Here is a 17,061-nt window from a genome sequence, read left to right on the forward strand (position 1 = left end):
TTTATTTTTATCCCTTCAGCCTTCTGTCTTTTCATTAGATAATTTAATGCATTTACATTCAATAATTATTTACAGGAAAGGACTACCTGCCGTTCTGTTAATTGTCTAATTGTTGTGCAGATACTTTGTTTTTCTCTTCCTCTCTTGCTACCTTCCTTTGTGGTTTGATGGTTGCTGCAGGGTTATGTTTTGAAGGTTGCTATTTCTGTCTTGTGCTTTTGATAAACATGTTTGCTTTGTGGTTACCCCTAGGCTTACCCAGAACATCTTAGACAGCCTATTACAAGCTGATGACAACGTAAATCTGACTGCATACAAGCATACATTTTCACGCTCTCATTTTATTGTTTGATGTCAGAGTTTATATCATTTTGGAATGTGTATCTTTTACAATTTCTTTTAGCTATAGTTGTTACTATTATTATTTTTTTGTCTGAGACAAAGTTTCACTCTGTTGCCCCATGGCAGTGGTTCTCAACCTTCCTAATGCCGCGACCCTTTAATACAGTTCCTCATGTTGTGGTGACCCCCAACCACTGCCCTATGGCATCATCATAGCTCACAGCAACCTCAAACTCCTCAGCTCAGGTGATCCTCCTGCCTCAGCCTCTTGAGTGGCTGGGACTACAGGCACCTGCCACAACATCTGGCTAGTTTTTTTCTATTTTATTATATTTTACATTTTATTTTTGAGACATAGTCTCACTTTGTGGCCCTTGGTAAAGTGCTATGGCATCACAGCTCACAGCAACTTCAAACTCTTGGGCTTAAGCGATTCTTTTGTCTCAGCCTCCCAAGTAGCTGGGACTACAAGCACCTGCCACAGTGCCCGGCTATTTTTGTTGTTGTTGTTGTTGCGGTTGTCATTGTTGTTTCAGCTGGCCTGGGGCTGGGTTCGAACATACCAGCCTCGCTGTATGTGGCACCCTACCTACTGAGCTATGGGCACTGCCTTTTTTTCTATTTTTAGTAGAGACGGGGTCTCACTCTTGCTCAGACTGGCCTCAAATTCCCGAGATCAAGCAATCTACCTCCCTCAGCCTCCCATAGTGCTAGAATCAGGCATGAGCCACTGTGCCCAGCCTTTAGCTATAGTTATGACTAAAAGTTTTGTCTTATAAGTTTTGTACTAGGGATAAAATTCTCTTACGCACTATCATTGCAGTCCTAGAGTACTCTGAACATGGCTATGTTTTAATCATACCATTGAGTTTGGTATATGGTGAAAGCACCGTACCAGTGCTTTCATATGTTTTATATTATTTATTAGCATTTTTTTGTTTCAGTTTAAAGAACTCCCTGAAGCAATTCTTTATTTCCCTCCCATTTCAGAAAAATAAGTTTGCTGGATAAAATATTCTTGATTGGCATTTTTTCCCTTTGCACTATAAATATATATCTCCTGGTCTACAGGGTTTCTGTCGAGAAATCATAATCATACTGGCATTCCCTTGTATATGATATGTTTTTTTATATCTTGCAGCTCTCAGAATGTTTTCTTTGCCTTGGATTTTTTTTTTTTTTTTTGAGACAGCGTCTCACTTTGTCACCCTCGGTAGAGTGCTGTGGCATCACAACTCACAGCAACCTCAAACTCCTAGGTTCAAACAATTCTCTTGCCTCCGCCTCCCAAGTGGCTGGGACTACAGGTGCCTGCCACAATGCCCACCTATTTTTTTTTGTGTGTGTGTAGTTGTCATTGTTGTTTTTAGCAAGCCCAGGCTGGGTTTGAACCACCAGCCCCAGTGTATGTCGCCGGCGCCCTAACCACTGAGCTACAGGTGCAGAGCCTATCTTGGATTTTTGATAGTTTGATTAATACATATCATGGTATACTCCTTCTTGAGCCTAATTTGATTGAATTTGGTTGGCAGGATAAATATGGAAACTCTGTAATGCCCTGTCAATTTTGCTGTAAACCTAAAACTTCTCTAAAAAATAAAACTTATAGATAAATAAATAAATGGTTATGAGTTGTAGGAGTACTGTCTCTGCACCAGAATTTCTGGTTCCAGAAGGTTGTGTGTGTGTGTGTGTGTGTGTGTATACACACATTTTTCTTTTTTTGAGACCAAATCTCACTTTGTCGCCCTTGGTAGAGTGCCATAACGTCATAACTCACAGCAACCTCAAACTCTTGGCTCTTGCCATTCTCTTACCTCAATCTCCCAGGTAGCTAGGACTATAGACACCCACAACCATGCCCAGCCAGTTTTTCTATTTTTAGTGGAAATGGGGTCTCACTCTTGCTTAGGCTGGTCTCAAACTTCTGAGGTCTCACTCTTGCTCAGGCTGGTCTTGAACTTCTGTGCTCAAGCAGTTCACCCACCTCAGCTTCTCAGAGTGCGAGGATTGCAGGCGTGAGCACTGCACCCAGCTTTATTGTATATATTTAAGGTATACAACAAGCCATTGTAAGAGATATATACGTGTGTGTGTGTAAATGGTTATTACAGTGAAACCAATTAACATAGCCATCATCTTAGTTATCCATTCCCCCTCTGCCATGGCAAGAACAGCTATAAATTCATTTAGCAAAAATCCTGAATACAATACACTCTTATTAACTATAGTGCTTATATTGTATATTAGATATTTTTACTTATTCACCCTATACATTTGCAACTTTGTATCCTTTAACTTACATCTCCTCATTTCTTTCCCCCACCCTTACCTCTGGTAGCCACTGTTCTATTTTCCATCTCTATATATTTGGACACCTTTTAATGTCCCCTTGATTTGACTTTGGTCCTGTTCTTCCCCATTTTCTTCCTATTTTTTCCCCAGGCCCCAACCTGAGGGAGTCGAAGTGAGAGGAAGTAAAGGGGAAGTGGAGGAGGCAGAGGAGAACAAGGAGGAAGTGGAGGAGACGAGGCTGAGAACAACAGTTATTTATAACAGAAATCTCACAGGTACCAAAAAATGGCTCTTTTCAGCAACCAACAAAAAAGATAATTGAAATAACTGGGTGATGAAGTGCAAAAGCAGGAATACTTCCTCTGTGCTTCATTTTAAGGGCCTCAAATAAATTCATCCTACTTTTTAGAGACACACGCCTCACTCCTCTCCCCCACCCCTCACCACCCAACTCCATTTGGCACTGTCTGAAATTCCAGTGAACTGAAACCCTGCAAAGGTGGTAGGAGCCTTAGAGCCCTCAGCACATAAGGCCTCAGGCCACAGATCATACCTGTTCTTGTTTTCAAAGTTCTGTTTCATCTCAATACAGCGGAGATCCATTTCATTAGAAAGCTAAAAACAAAACCAACATCAACATCAACACCACTGGGTTAGGAACCCCTGCCCCACTCTGCTCTGTACCTTTTGAGAAGCCTTCCAATTCATGGAAGACACCCCCCTTCCCATTCCTCTCCCATTGTGTTCTTCAGTGCCAGAGAGCACACTGTTACTGAGGGAGTGGAATAATTTTTGCCTTGTTCTGTGTTGCTTTGTACTTAGTTCATAATGTGGGTGCATCTTTCTTACTAACTGGTTTTGTGGGTGGGTCTGGTCTCCTCTGCTAGACTGTGATCCCTTTGTAAGATCATAGTTTTGGAATTCTTGGATATATAATTAAGTTGAGCAGAGCAATCATTAATTAACAAAAAGCTTGGCTTGGAAGAGCCAGAAAGAGCTAAGATTCATACCCCAACTTCAAGGAATATAAAATCCTCTGCTAATCCCTACTTGTTGACAGCACGGCTGGGTTCTAACACACCGGGTTTGCTCATCTTCAGGGGAAACTCTGTTCTACATGTCAGTTCCTCCTGCCAGTGTCTCAGGAGAAATAATCCTCCCTATCAGATAAGGCAAGGGTTTGGGGCTTATCCTTGTTCCTCTCTGATAACGGGGCACAACCCAGTGGGCACACCTGCCATATGGAGGCTGGCACAGCGGCACAACCCTCTTCCACAGGGCCACATAACAGATTGGGTGTTCTCAAGTGGGAGAATTTTCAGGATCACAATCTAAGTCCCCTCCATGGACACAGACTCTAAAAATTGTTTTGAGCAAGGCCTGTGCTCCTGAGTAAAAATGTGCATTTTGCTCCATAACCCATCACTGTAGAGCTGAATTGTTTTACTTTCCTGAGCCTCAATTTTCTTTCTATAGAAGGAGATCATAAACCTGGCAGGATTTTCAAATAAATAATGACTCAGTAGCAGGGGAGAGGCCTCTGACTGAGGCATAAGCTAGGTCTGGGTCACTGTAGGATTTAGAGTCATCTGGGACACGTCAGAGGGTGAGAGGCTGCCTACATGGGAGTAAAACCTTGCAAAAGGGTTGTAAATCACACTAGGGAGGCTGTTTCTGAGCACTGGCTGTCACTCTAGCCCAGGTCACCAGGTATGCCTGGTGGTGGGAAGGAGGTCATTGTGATGAAACAGATGGTAAAATCTAAAGAGGTGGCAGTAATATCCACACGAATGACTAAGAGTGTGAAATGACAGTGGATTCTGACATGCGTCATTGACAGCTTAAACAGTCACGGTCACTTCTAGGAAGAGCAACACTGTCCCTCTAGTGAGAGCCTGGCAACCTCTGAAGCTTAACGCACCATAAGGGCCAGACAGGAAATGACCAATGCCCCCTAGAGGGGAGAGGCACCTAGAGACCTGGAAAGGAATGAGTTAAGCTTTGAGAAGGGCCTTGAGTTCTTGCAATTATGGCTTAACAATGAGTCAGAGAAATACTACTGGGTGACACAGTTCTGTCTTCAGAGTCCTGTCACCTGGACAACATGCCTGAAAATGCTTGGCATCTTGCTTGACACATAGGTGATCTGAAAATATTAGTCTTACCCTATCCATGAAGTTGATAGCTAAGACAAGGCTCACTCACCAATTTTTGGGCAGACTGGTGGTCTCTGTTCATTTGTTCTATTATTGCCATCAGCTCTGAGATCTGCTCTTCCAGGTCAGAAATGATATCAGTCCTATAGTACAAATAATTTTGTATCATCCATAGAGCTTACCTTTCCATGACAGGCCCCTGGGCATGGCTGGCTCTGGTCTGAGGCAAGCCGGCCATATCCTGCACTTGCTCCAGGATTTGGGGATGAGGCAGAGGGAAGAGAGTGCTCTTGGATGGTTGGGCCTCAGCTCTGGCTCTTTTAGGTAAGAAAGCCAGATGTGAGCAGGGTGGTTTCATGTCCTATTGTGTAGAAGGGAAACAGGAATATGCCAGAATTTTCTTTTTAAAATAAGGGTTTGACTTTGATTTGGGGGTGATAGTTAAAACAGTGGAGGGAGTTCAGAGTGGTGGGATAGAAAAGTGGGATATAGGATTGATGGCAACAGTGAATCATAGACAAATAATGGGCCAGATATGGGACTAAGAAGGAATTTGAGAGTGGTTTTCAGAGCAGATGATATTCTTCTGTGTTTCTGGGTCTAAGAAGGCCTCCATATCATCTGTTGATCATTCAGCTCTGTCTGGTGGAGCTGGAGTAGACAGGGTGGCAGGCAGCGCGATGTGCCTTGGAGCTGAGAGGAGGTTTTCAATTCAAGAGGCCTTAAGCCCTTTGACCAATCATCCTCCATGTTGAATGAGCACAGGAAGAATGTGGGGTGAAAAAACAAGAAAACACTAGGAGTAAAAGGTGCCAGAGGATGGGAAAGACAAAAAGGCAGGAGAAAGTTGAATAATGGGGGCACCCTTGTCTTTCGAACATGATCTTCAGTGTAAATAACATTCACAGCTTTACCAGGAAATACAAGAAGCATGGGCTATTATGTTTTATTAGGGCACATGGTGACAACTTTCTGATGGGTACATGGCCCATTCTTCTCTTGCAAGTGCTCATGGATGAGCAGGGAAAAGAAAACAGAGGTTGAATGCCTCCAGTGATGGGAAGGCAGGACCTGGGGTCTGACTTCTCTGGGCCAGGTCAGAGCAGGGCAACTCAGCAGCACAGCCCTTCAGCCTCACTCGCAATCTGAATCCTTTGCCAGAGGCAGCCACTTCTAGTAGTTTGGCTTCTTTCCAGTAGTGGACTCTGTGTGTGTATGCACAAGTGTGTTTTCTGTTGTTGTTGGGTTTTAGACTTGTGTCCTGGAAAAATAATTCTCATAGCAAAATAAGCCTTTAGGAAGAGACACTTGTAGAACCATTCAGTAGTACAGGTAAGAGGTAAGATGCCTGAACTTGGGTAGAATAGTGGGGGAGAAGATACAAATGAGAGATTAAGAGGGGAAGTAAAGGTGTGGAGACATACTGGATAGGGCATAGGAGGACGGGGTGGGGCCTGACAGAGAGGATGGCTGTATGCTCTAGGGGATGGAGCAGGCTGGGGCCTTCCACACTGCATCCACCAGGGGCATGAACTGAGTGGTACTTTTTCTTTTAATTTCAGATTAGCATGAGGGTATAAATGATTAGGTTGCAATGTTTGCGTTTGTTAAGTAAGATCCCTATTGTAGTTGTGCCCCTCACCCAGGAGGGGTGCCATACACTCTTACATTGTGCCCTTTAGGTGAGAGCAAACCGATCCCCCGCCCTCTTCCTCCCTCCCCCCACCTTGAATTAAATTGAGTTTTTCTCTTGTGTGGGCATGTATTGCTTCGTCTACTGGCTTCATATTAGTATTAAATACATCGGATACTTGCTTTTCCATTCTTGTGATACTTTACTAAAGAGAATGTTCTCCAATTCCATCTTTACAAAAGATGTAAAGTCTCCATCTTTTTAATGGCTAAATAGTATTCCATGGTGTACATATATCACAGTTTTATTAAACCATTCATGGGTTGATGGGCACTCAGATTGATTCCACATCTTAGCAATTGTAAGTTGAGCTGTGATGAACAATCTAGTGCAAATGTCCTTATGATAAAATGAATTTTTTTTCTTTCTGGGTAGATACCTAGTAATCAAATGGAAAGTCTATTGTGAGTTCTTTGAGGATTCTCCATATTTCTTCCCAAAGAAGCTATATTAGTTTACAGTCTCACCAACAGTGTAAAAGTGTTCCCCTTTCTCCACAGCCTCACCAGCATCAGCAGCTTTGGGACTTCCTGATGTGGGCCATTCTCACTGGGGTCAGGTGATAGCTCAGGGTGACTGTGATTTGCATTTCTCCGATGATTAGGAATAATGGGCGTTTCCCCCATGTTTGTTAAGCCATTCATCCCTCTTATTCAGAAAAGGCTCATCTGGGGTCTGTTCATGTCTCTTCCCAGTGATAGCTGGGACTGTTTGCTCTTTTTTTTTGTTGACTAATTTGAGGTCTCTATAGATTCTAGTTATCAACCCTTTTTCAGATTCGTAACATGCAAATATCTTTTCCCATTCTCGAGATTGTCTATTTGCTTTAATTGTTGTGTCTTTAGCTGTGCAGACACTTCTTAGTTTAATTAAATCCCATTACTTATTTTGTTGTTGTTGCCATTCCCAACGGAGTCTTCATAAAATCTTTCCTCAGGCTGATGTCATCAAGAGTTTCCCCCACACTTTCTTCTAGGATTTTTATTGTTTTGTGTGTAAGATTTAAATCTTTTATCTATTGTGAGTCAATTTTTGTAACAGTGAGGGGTGCGGGTCCAGTTTCAGTTTTTTACTTACGTCCGTTCTCCCAGCACTGTTTATTGAATAGGGATTCTTTTCCCACTGTACGCCCGAGTGGTATCTTTGGACATGGTGAAAACAGATGCCTGTGGAGGCCTCCAGAAACCCTGGCTTCACTCTTAATTCAAACGCCCCAATTTTTTTGACTATTTCATCTGCTCCTCACTCCCAGGGACAGTTGGTCTTCTCTCGTCTTACCCGCAGGACCGTCCTCCCCAGGTCAGCTGCCTGCCCAGACCGCGGCCGGCCCCTGGGACCCGCTCCCGGAGGGACCGGAGCGCAGGCGGCGGCGGGGAGGGGACCTGTCCCCAAGGCCGCGTCCAACCGGGCGCGGGAAGCACAGAGGAGCTGGACGTCGGCCGAAAGGAATTACCTGGCAATCTGGATTTTGTCCATCATCTCTGATTCCAACCGCTTTTTCCCGTCGAACATCTCGTCTCCCAGGGTGACGGAGATCTGCTCCCGATTGCGACAGAGCTGATAGCCGGGCGACACGTCGATCACCTCCTGGGCCTGGGGAGGTGGGGGCGAGCCGCAGACTTGGAGCGGGGTCCCGCCCAGTCGGCCCCTAGCGCTGCCGCCCCGCTCGCGTCTCAGAATCCGGGCGCGGGTCCCCTCCGAGCCCCTCTGTTACGTCTGGCCTCTTCTCCGAGACTCGCCCCCAGCACTCGAGGCCCGAGGAGCCCACCCCCGCGTCCCCCCGCGCCCCCGGTCGGTCTGCGAACCGCTCCTGGTCTGGAGCCACACAGGCCCGAGGTTAAACCCTGCTCTGCCAACATCCAGACACCAGTCAACTGCTCTGTGCCTCAGTTTCCCCGTCAGAAAAGGGGATGATAATTCTTCAAAGGGGTTTGGTGAGGAAAAGCCACAATAGCATATGAGAAACGAGAGCACAGTTTGCAAAAAACGACCTTGCAAACATATAGCCAGTTTCTTCTCCTATAGGGGAGAGACCAAGAGGGGCGTCCCGGCAGGGCCACTGCTGGCTGGGACAGGGGTGAGGCTGTAGCTTGGAGAGCTGCCACCCGTCGCTGTCACCTCTCCTCGGGGGGGCACCCCCACCCCCCGCCCGCAGCCAGCCCGGCTCCCCCAGAGCTCAGCGTCCTTTCCACCTGAGGGACGATCATGTTTTTGTTTATTTTTTGACCTGGTCATTAAAAGACTCTAAGATCCTTGTTGAAGAAGAAAAGGAGATGGAGAAGGAAAAAGAGACGGAAGAAAGAAGAAAGAAGGGAAACTAGATAGAAAATAGTAAAAAAGTACCAATAAAATCCCAGCAGAGGGAGCTTTTTCTAAAACGTCCTACCCTGTGCCTGGCTAGTAAAGGCTCCCGGACACAGAGAGATCAGGTAGGTGTCAAGATTCTCCTGGACCTGGATCAGGAGAAAGAGACTCCTGCCCCTGCTCCCCTCTGGAGCCCTGGCGGCCCCTCCCCCAGTATTGGGGGCTTTCCAAGTGTGGCCGGGTGTTTCCTGCAGCTAGGTGTCAGCTGTACCCTGGCCTGGACTAGTTGTCACTGCCTGATTTCCCTGGGATATTTTCTTTTTCCTGCCCAAGGCCCTAGAGAGTGACAAATGCCTCCCCTGGGGTCTGGCCAAGCTGAGTTCAAGTCTTGGCTCTTCCCTTACCAGCCACATACAATGTGCAACAGTAACCCACCTCCTCCTAGGACCATTGCCAAGACCATTGTGTGTGTAAAAGGCCCCTATATGCACGTGGTGGGTGCTCAGTAATCTTAGTCCCACTGCCCTCTTCCCATTTGTACTCACATAAGATGATCTATTGCTCTCTTGCCTTCCTATATCGAATTTCACTCTGCAAGAGAAAGACATGCTCAGAAAGCAGCCAGAGAACAAAGAGAAGTTCAGAACTTGGGAGAGTCACCCTGATGCTGCCACCATCTGACTTCTGCTCACTGGGCTCTGGTCTCTTGACTACTTAGGGGATACCCAGGGAGCTATGACCTCCCTGAAGCAGGGCCTGGGAAGGCCCAGGGAGGCAGAAATGTTCTCTTGTGATGTGGGGGCAACTTCTGTCTTGGAGGAGTATAAACCAGCCAGAGGGACTCCTACATACTCTCCCTGGGTCAAGGCTCTGTGAGTGAGGTGACACCCACCAACACCACACACCATACACACCCACATACACACATGCACACTCAATTCAGAGGACTGCATGTGGCTCTCTTTATTGGGGAAGAAAACATTCTTCATAAACAAATATTCCAAACAGTGACTCAAAATATGTGCTCCTTTAAGACTCAAAATATTTGCTTAATTTGTTTTTCATTCAAGTCTTTATATATGCTATGTATAAGCTGGAGACCATATGTTTGCACTCATAGTAGCCTTTCCCTCCATCTTCAAAGCCAGCAATTGCACCACTCCGACGTCTCCCTCTCTGACCCTGACACTGACTCCCCCTTTCATGTACAAGGTAAGACCTTTGTGATTACATCAGCCCCAGATAATCCAGGATAATCTCTTTAATTCAAGGTCAGCTGAATAGCAACCTTGATTCCATCTGCAACCCTAATTCCTCTTTTGTAGGTAACGTACCATCTTCATAATTTCCAGGGCTTAGGGCGAGAACGTTTTGGGTGCCGTCTCACCCCACATCCATCACCTCATTACCTTCTCTCAGCCCTTCTTCTTCCTCTTCTTGCTCTCTCCATTCTTGCCATCCTGACTTCTGCCTTCCTTGGCAGACTCAGCAAGTCCTTACTCAGAGGCCTTTGTACTTGCTGTCCCAGGCACCCTCATGGACGCCTCTTCCCCATCCCCTCCATAAAATCACAGCCCCACTCTCTCAGCCCCCTTCCTTGGTGCCTGCATTGTTTTTCTACGTGGCACTTGTAACCTCACATGTGATAATATGTTCACAGTCATCTCCTGCCTCCCCTGGGCCCACTCCCAATGTTGGCTCCAGGACAACGAAGACTTTGTTGTGTTTTTGGCTGTTTTTCTTCGCACCTGAAACAGTGCCTAACAAATGATCCATGCTCAATAAATATATTCCAAAAAGAGAAATACAAAGACCTAAAACTGAGGTGTATTTATAAGCTTGCAAAATGTGAGTAAAAAAAGTTTTTTGTTTTTTTTTTATTGTTGGGGATTCATTGAGGGTACAATAAGCCAGGTTACACTGATTGCATTTGGTAGGTAAAGTCCCTCTTGCAACTCATGTCTTGCCCCCAGAAGGTATGGCATGCACCAAGACCCTGCCCCCCTCATTAAATCAAGATGCAATCTATAGAAAATCTTAGACACAGGAAGGGTGAGCCACCATCATCATGAATGCCAGTCACAGGTGTCAGGCACTGGGCCCCAGAATCTACGTGTGGGGTCTGAAGTTTGGGGGAAATCACAGCAGAGTCTGGCAATTCTCTAATATCCCTACCAGCAATTCAAGTCAGGTAGGACTGTGAAGGCTGCGGAGGAGATTATTTTACACCTGCCTCAAACCATTCCTGCCTTGGAATAGAAATACTTACTTTGGGGGAACACAAGGTTTCGTTGATGGCAGGTAACTGTATTTTTCTAAAGCTGGTAGAAGGGGAGTTGGCCTGAAAGGGGAAAAAAAAAATAAAATAAGAAAATTGGAAATTCAGAAACCTGTTTTAACACTCCCAGATTAAGAATGTCCCCACAGTGACTCAAAATTGGAATATATGATCTGGCACGTGAAGTCTTTAAAACCTAAGGCAAAAGGCTTTGGAATTTGTTCACTGTTCCATGAAGTCCCCAGGCTGGCAGCATAGTTTGTCTTCCAGTTCCCAAAGTTCTTTGTCCCATACAGAGAGGGCAGCTGCACTTCCTCTATGGCACTGACACTGAGTCTTTCTCATTTAAAATGACACTAAGTGGATGAAGGACTAGCAAGATGAGTGTGCAGCCAACAAGCCAGAGAAGCTAGGCTTTCTGGCCCACTTGAGATTTTGCAGCCAAGATTACTGTTTCAGAAATCTTACAAAAGAAAGCAAGCTATAAGTAGAAACCATGCCCTCTACATTTACCCCACCCCAGATAATTCTTACTTGGACCTCCTTGCAAGGGTCTTGTTTGGTGGTCGAGGGGTCTTGATTAGCTTCCGTGGTCCCGAGTTCCAGGGGTCCCAACAGGTGCAATAAATAAGAGGGTTGAGGTTCATGGCCCAAGGTCAAAAGCAGTTTTGGCAGCTAAATCGGGGGCTACTGGTGAAATAGGAAAACAACAGAGAGAGTTAAATCATTTAGAATCAAGTAAAAGTATTTAGAGACAAATTGGGAAGGACCCAAGGAATTCTCAAAGAGCAATGGTAAATTCAAGCTATTGATCTGATTCAGGGTCTTGACTATAGAATAACAACTTACCCCTTGCTACCCAGTAGACTTGACTTGAAAGCAATTTAAAATTTGCCATAATTGAGTGCTTACTGTGAACTAGGTACACACCAAATACTCAATTATTGTCTCAGTTTTGTGGATGAGGATATTTAGAGCTAAGTAGTAAGTTGCAGAGTTGGAAACAAACACATCTCCCTGACTCTCAAGCCCCGGTCCTTCCAGTAGGCCACACTAGCTGTCACAGAAGGGAAGAGAAATCCCCACAGCAGGTCCTGCATAGAACTTTCTAGAAAATGGGCACAGTTACTCAAACAACAGTGCAAGTGAATCTCCCAGTTTCTCATTCCTGGTCACCTGCCTGAATTACAGAGAAGCAAGTCGGCTTCCATGGTTCCATAAAAACAAGATCCCTATTGTAAGGGTCGGTATGAAAGACAACTGTCCGATAAACATGGAGGCTTGACCACACTTGTCTTCTTTTTTTAGCAGAGCTCACTAAAATAAGAGTACAGGGTTAAAAGAGATTTAATTTCATAGCAGCAAGAAAATGGGAGAGGACACAGCACAGCATGTTTGATGTAAGTGGAGCCCTCCCCACAGTACACTATGGACTGTTGCCTGTAAAGAGGGTATGAAGGAGGGAATTTGCTTATCAAAGGTCCCCAGAGACTCAGGACTTGGCACTGGTAGATTTTCTAGTGATACTGATAGGCAGTTGACAGATTGGTTGGAGTGAGAGACAGGGTGACTAGTGTCCTCTTCCCTCCTTCCTCCCCCAAACATGTCTGTCCTGATCCCAGGAAACGGAATATATTACCTCGCATAGCGAAAGGGGTTTTGCAACTGTGATTACGTTAAAGATCTTGATGTGAAGAGATTATTCCTGGATTACAGAGTCAAAGAAGATGAGCTGATGGAAGAGGAGGTAAGAGTGACTGAGGAAGGGAATCATGAGCCCAGGGATTCAGGCGGTGTCTAGAAGGTGGAAAAGCAAGGAAATGGAGTCTCCCCATGGGCCTCCAGGAGGAATGCAGCCCTGCCAACACCTTGTTCAGTGAGACCCATAGGGGACTTGGACCTTCCAAACAGTAAGATAATAAATTGGTGACTACCCCTGTGACTTAGCTCTAAGTTTTAATATCCTTGCCTTTTCCGTCTTTGAGCCGCTGAATTTGTGGTAATTTGTTACAGGGCAATGGGAGTAAGACATTTGATGGTGGTGGTGTGGGAATTGGCAATAGATCCTAGAAACCTAAGGACATAAAAAATGTGCAATTACTTCCAGTTAAAAATACCGCATGAGAAAGCAAACATAACCACAGTACAGTGCATACTCGGGTACCAGTGTGAACACTTCCTATTGATTAAACCAGAAAGTGGATTGTGACTACGCCGGAAGACTTGGAGGAGAGAAATGGGGGAGAAGGCGCACGAGCTAAACCCTTGTCTGTAATATCAGGAGGTCAATAGAGAAGGTGTAAGACCAAAAAATTAACAGATAGACCAGGGGCAAATTGTTCAGAAGTATGAGGTTAAATTCCCAAAGAAACAGTGAAAAGAGGTGAAAATAATTGCCCCGAGGGAGCACGGTTAGCAGACCTGGTAAGGAGGATGGGGCAGAAATTATGACTTTTCCTTAATGAATTTTTGATACTGCTTGTTTTAAAAACGATGCTAATGGGCCAGGTGCAGTGGCCCGTAATCCTAACGCTCTGGGAGGCCCAGGTGGGTGGATTGCTTGAGCTCACGAGCTTGAGACCAGTCTGAGCAAAAGCGAGACCCTGCCTCTACTAAAACTAGAACAACTGAGGCAAGAGGATTGCTTGAGCTCAAGTTGGAGGTTGTTGTGAGCTATGATGACATGGCAGTCTACTCAGGGTGACAGCTTGAGACTCTATCACAAACAAAACAAACACACACAACCATTTTAAAAAAATGATGCTAATGGACATTTCATGAAAACTAAAAACAAATGCTATGTTATGAGAACATATAGCTCAACAGAAACACTAAAACGATAGCAAATTTAACTCAGATATATAAGTCAATGACTGGTTTTCAATATCATTCTGGGATAAAATTGCTTAAGAATCAGCTGAAAAAAGAAGTCAGTCTTTTTCTCTAACATGGGGTCTAATGACCTTGAGAGCTAAAGGGGACCTCAAAGATTGAATCTACTTCACAGGTGAGGCTACTGAGACTGGGAATGGAGTGACTACATCCATTTGTAAATGCTGGGTTAACAACGCAAATCCTTACAGGCTCATGCCATGAGTCCTCCTGTGTTAGATGCCAGCTGGAGGCTGAAGACTTGGACCTCACCCTCAGGGAGCCTGCGGTCAGAAGAGGCATCAGCAGAGAGCGCTGAGTGGGCTGTGGAGCAGAGGCAGGAGACCTGGCCTTGGAAGAAAGGCAGGGGGTGCAGGTGGGGGTGGATGGAGGGGTCAGCTGGGCCAGAGGCCTGGAGCCAGGGGGCCTGGTGGAGTGGAGGGGAGGGCTGGACAGGAGATCAGGAGACCAGATAAATAGCAGAAGGCTAAAGAGTGGGTGGCAGGGATGCCATTGATGACTGCCCATGCTCTACTATGCCTGGGGGCCCCGTCAGGACAACTCCTGTGCCAGGGTGAGTCAAGGAGACAAGTCAGGGGAGCAGATGGGATTGAGTGGCCCAGGTGGGAAGATGATGCTACAGGAAGGTAATCATCTGAAAGGAAGCTGTGGTGGTGTCTACTTCCCGTGAGGACAGGGGCCCACCCTGAAGAGGGGAGATTTAGCAGGAGTCCCCGAGGCAGGAATCGAGAGGTAGGCATGCTCCTGGCAACTGCCTTCTCTCTCCCATATCTTGTCTGTCCAATGGACTAGTGGTTCCTGAAGGCCAGGCCGCCACCACGGCCTCTCCGTGCTCCCACTGAGCCTGCTAAAGTGGATTATCCATGGGGAGTGTTTGATGGCTATTTGTTACCTGACCAGTAAACCAAGTGGTTGTAACCACAGGGACCAGCGCAACAAGAAGATGAGATGCCTGGGCAAAACTGCCAAAATGCTGTGACTGTCATGACCACGTTACAGATATTAACAAATACTTGAGTTCAAAACCCAGAATGCACGGGTAAATTGTAGGGGTGGTGGGATCACTGTGTGGAGATTTCAGGGGGTCACTGACGAATGGTTGCCCCCCCACCCCAGTTATGAACAATGACTTGGTGTATATTCTTTTGTTCTTGAAAAGTAAAGGCCTCTCCCTCCGAATGCCCATTGTGTGTGTGTGTGTAGGGGGGGGATGTGATACCCAAAGTACTGTGTTTAACAACCAGTAAGATAAAGCTATTGATTTGTCTTTCTTTTCTTGAGAGAGAGTCTCATTCTGTTACCTGAGGCTAGAGCGCCATGGCCTCGTGGTAGCTCCCAGCAACCTCAAACTCTCGGGCCCCGGTGATCCTCTTGCCTCAGCTTCCCAAGTAGTTGGGACTACAGGCACCTGCCACAACACCTGGCTAATTTTTTCTGTTTTTAGTAGAGATAGGGTCTTGCTTTTGCTCAGGCTGGTCTCAAACTCCTGAGCTCAGGAGATCCACCGCCTGGGCCTCCCAAAGTGCAAGGATTACAGGCATGAGCCACCACCCCGACCCCCATGCAAGGCTATTGAATAATCAATCAGGGTTGGAACAGGATCCTGGAGGACCCCACTCCCACCCCCATGCTAAGAATGAACCCCTTGGTTGCTGAATCATGAAGAAGAGTGGGAGTTCAGTAGGGGAGTTGGAAAAACCAAGGTGCAAGGAGAACATTCAGAGCATTTGGGCAATGGTCATTCACTAACCAGCAAAGCAGTATTTCAATATCTCAGCAACGGCATAGTAGCTAAACACCAGCCCTTGATTTCTAGTCCCCTCCTCAGATGGAACCACTATTAACAGTTTTTTCAGGTATCCTTCCAGAAATGTGGAAAAAAAAAATATATGGGCTGTCCATAAAGTTCATTGCACACAAACTTTATGGACACCCTGTATATACACATATTAAATTTTTTACATAAATGAGGGCATGTTTTGCACACTGTGTTGTACCTTGCTTTTTTATGTAATAGGATATCTAGGAGACACGTCCACATCAGCACGGATAGATCTTCTGCATATGCAGTAACTCATGTTATATTGCGTAACTCTAAGAATATAAGGGTGTGTGTGTGTGTAAGGATTATTTCTCCCTCTTCTTTTCTTTTCCTGTACTTCTCCCTGATGATGCTATGTGAGACTCACCTAACTGTAGTCACCAGAAAGCCAGCGGAGCCTTCAGAGAGGTCACAGGTTAGTATTAACAATCAGCAGGAAAAAATTATGTAAAACATCTTTTCTAAAGAGCTTACCTTGAACTGCACAAAGATTTGATTTTTTTTCATGTGGTTCTTTCCCAAGTTAAAGAAACCATGATATTGTAGAGAAACAGTTGCTCATCAACACAAAATCAGAGGTCATTTTGGATCCAATCTGGATATTCGTAGAAAATCCATGGCCTATGTAGTGCAGAGAGATAGACTCCCAGTGGGGTGAACGGGCATGAACATGAATTTCCCTCTAAAAATCCAGTTCAAATTCCTGGTATTGCAATGAAAGTCAAAGTAGAGGAAAGTCGCCCCACTGTTGAGACTCTTTTGACGTGGGCCGGAGTCCTTAGGAGATGGCTGGCAAAGTTTGTTTCTTTTATTGCTATGGAAACAGAATGGCAGCACTTCATTGGCTCAGAGCTCTAAAAGGGAGAAGGCTGGAGAAACGCCAGTTAAATTCTCCAAGACCCCAATCAGTGACCCTCGACAGCAAAGGAATTCATACTCCCAACTCTGCGTTTCCACTGTTAATATCAACCATGACAAAGTAAACTTAAGATATGTTTTCAGAGGTAATAGAATTAGTGGCATTCCTAGGCTTAATTGGTCTTTGGTAATAGTTGCCAGGCAGGATCTGAGATGGAGTGTAAATTCCTCTTGTTATTTGCTCATAGAAACCTAAAACTCAAAAGTAGGCACATTCTTTCTCGAATGTAAAGTTTTTTGTGATTTTTTTTTTTTGAGACACAGTTTCACTTTTCACCCTCGGTAGAGTGCTGTGGCATCATAGCTCAGAGCAACCTCAAACTCTTGAGTTCAAGTGATCCTCCCAAGTAGCTGGGACTAT

At 45.4% G+C, this 17,061-nt stretch overlaps 1 protein-coding gene across 1 annotated transcript in view; it reads right to left on the reverse strand.

Annotated features, from left to right (window-relative positions):
* FLACC1 (flagellum associated containing coiled-coil domains 1) overlaps positions 1-16,540 on the reverse strand; it is a 38,543-nt gene extending 22,003 nt beyond the window's left edge. Inside the window, exons 1-7 of the mRNA XM_053596649.1 lie at positions 16,257-16,540; positions 11,603-11,758; positions 11,060-11,131; positions 9,336-9,381; positions 7,940-8,079; positions 4,843-4,936; positions 3,191-3,252 (exon numbers count right to left, since the gene is read on the reverse strand). Coding sequence (XP_053452624.1) covers positions 3,191-3,252; positions 4,843-4,936; positions 7,940-8,079; positions 9,336-9,381; positions 11,060-11,131; positions 11,603-11,715 — 527 coding nt within the window. The 5' untranslated portion in view covers positions 11,716-11,758; positions 16,257-16,540. The remainder of the gene's footprint in view (positions 1-3,190; positions 3,253-4,842; positions 4,937-7,939; positions 8,080-9,335; positions 9,382-11,059; positions 11,132-11,602; positions 11,759-16,256) is intronic.
* Between the last annotated feature and the right edge of the window lie 521 nt (positions 16,541-17,061).

The sequence above is a fragment of the Nycticebus coucang genome, chromosome 7 (genome assembly GCF_027406575.1).
Source record: "Nycticebus coucang isolate mNycCou1 chromosome 7, mNycCou1.pri, whole genome shotgun sequence".
NCBI classification, from domain to species: domain Eukaryota; kingdom Metazoa; phylum Chordata; class Mammalia; order Primates; family Lorisidae; genus Nycticebus; species Nycticebus coucang.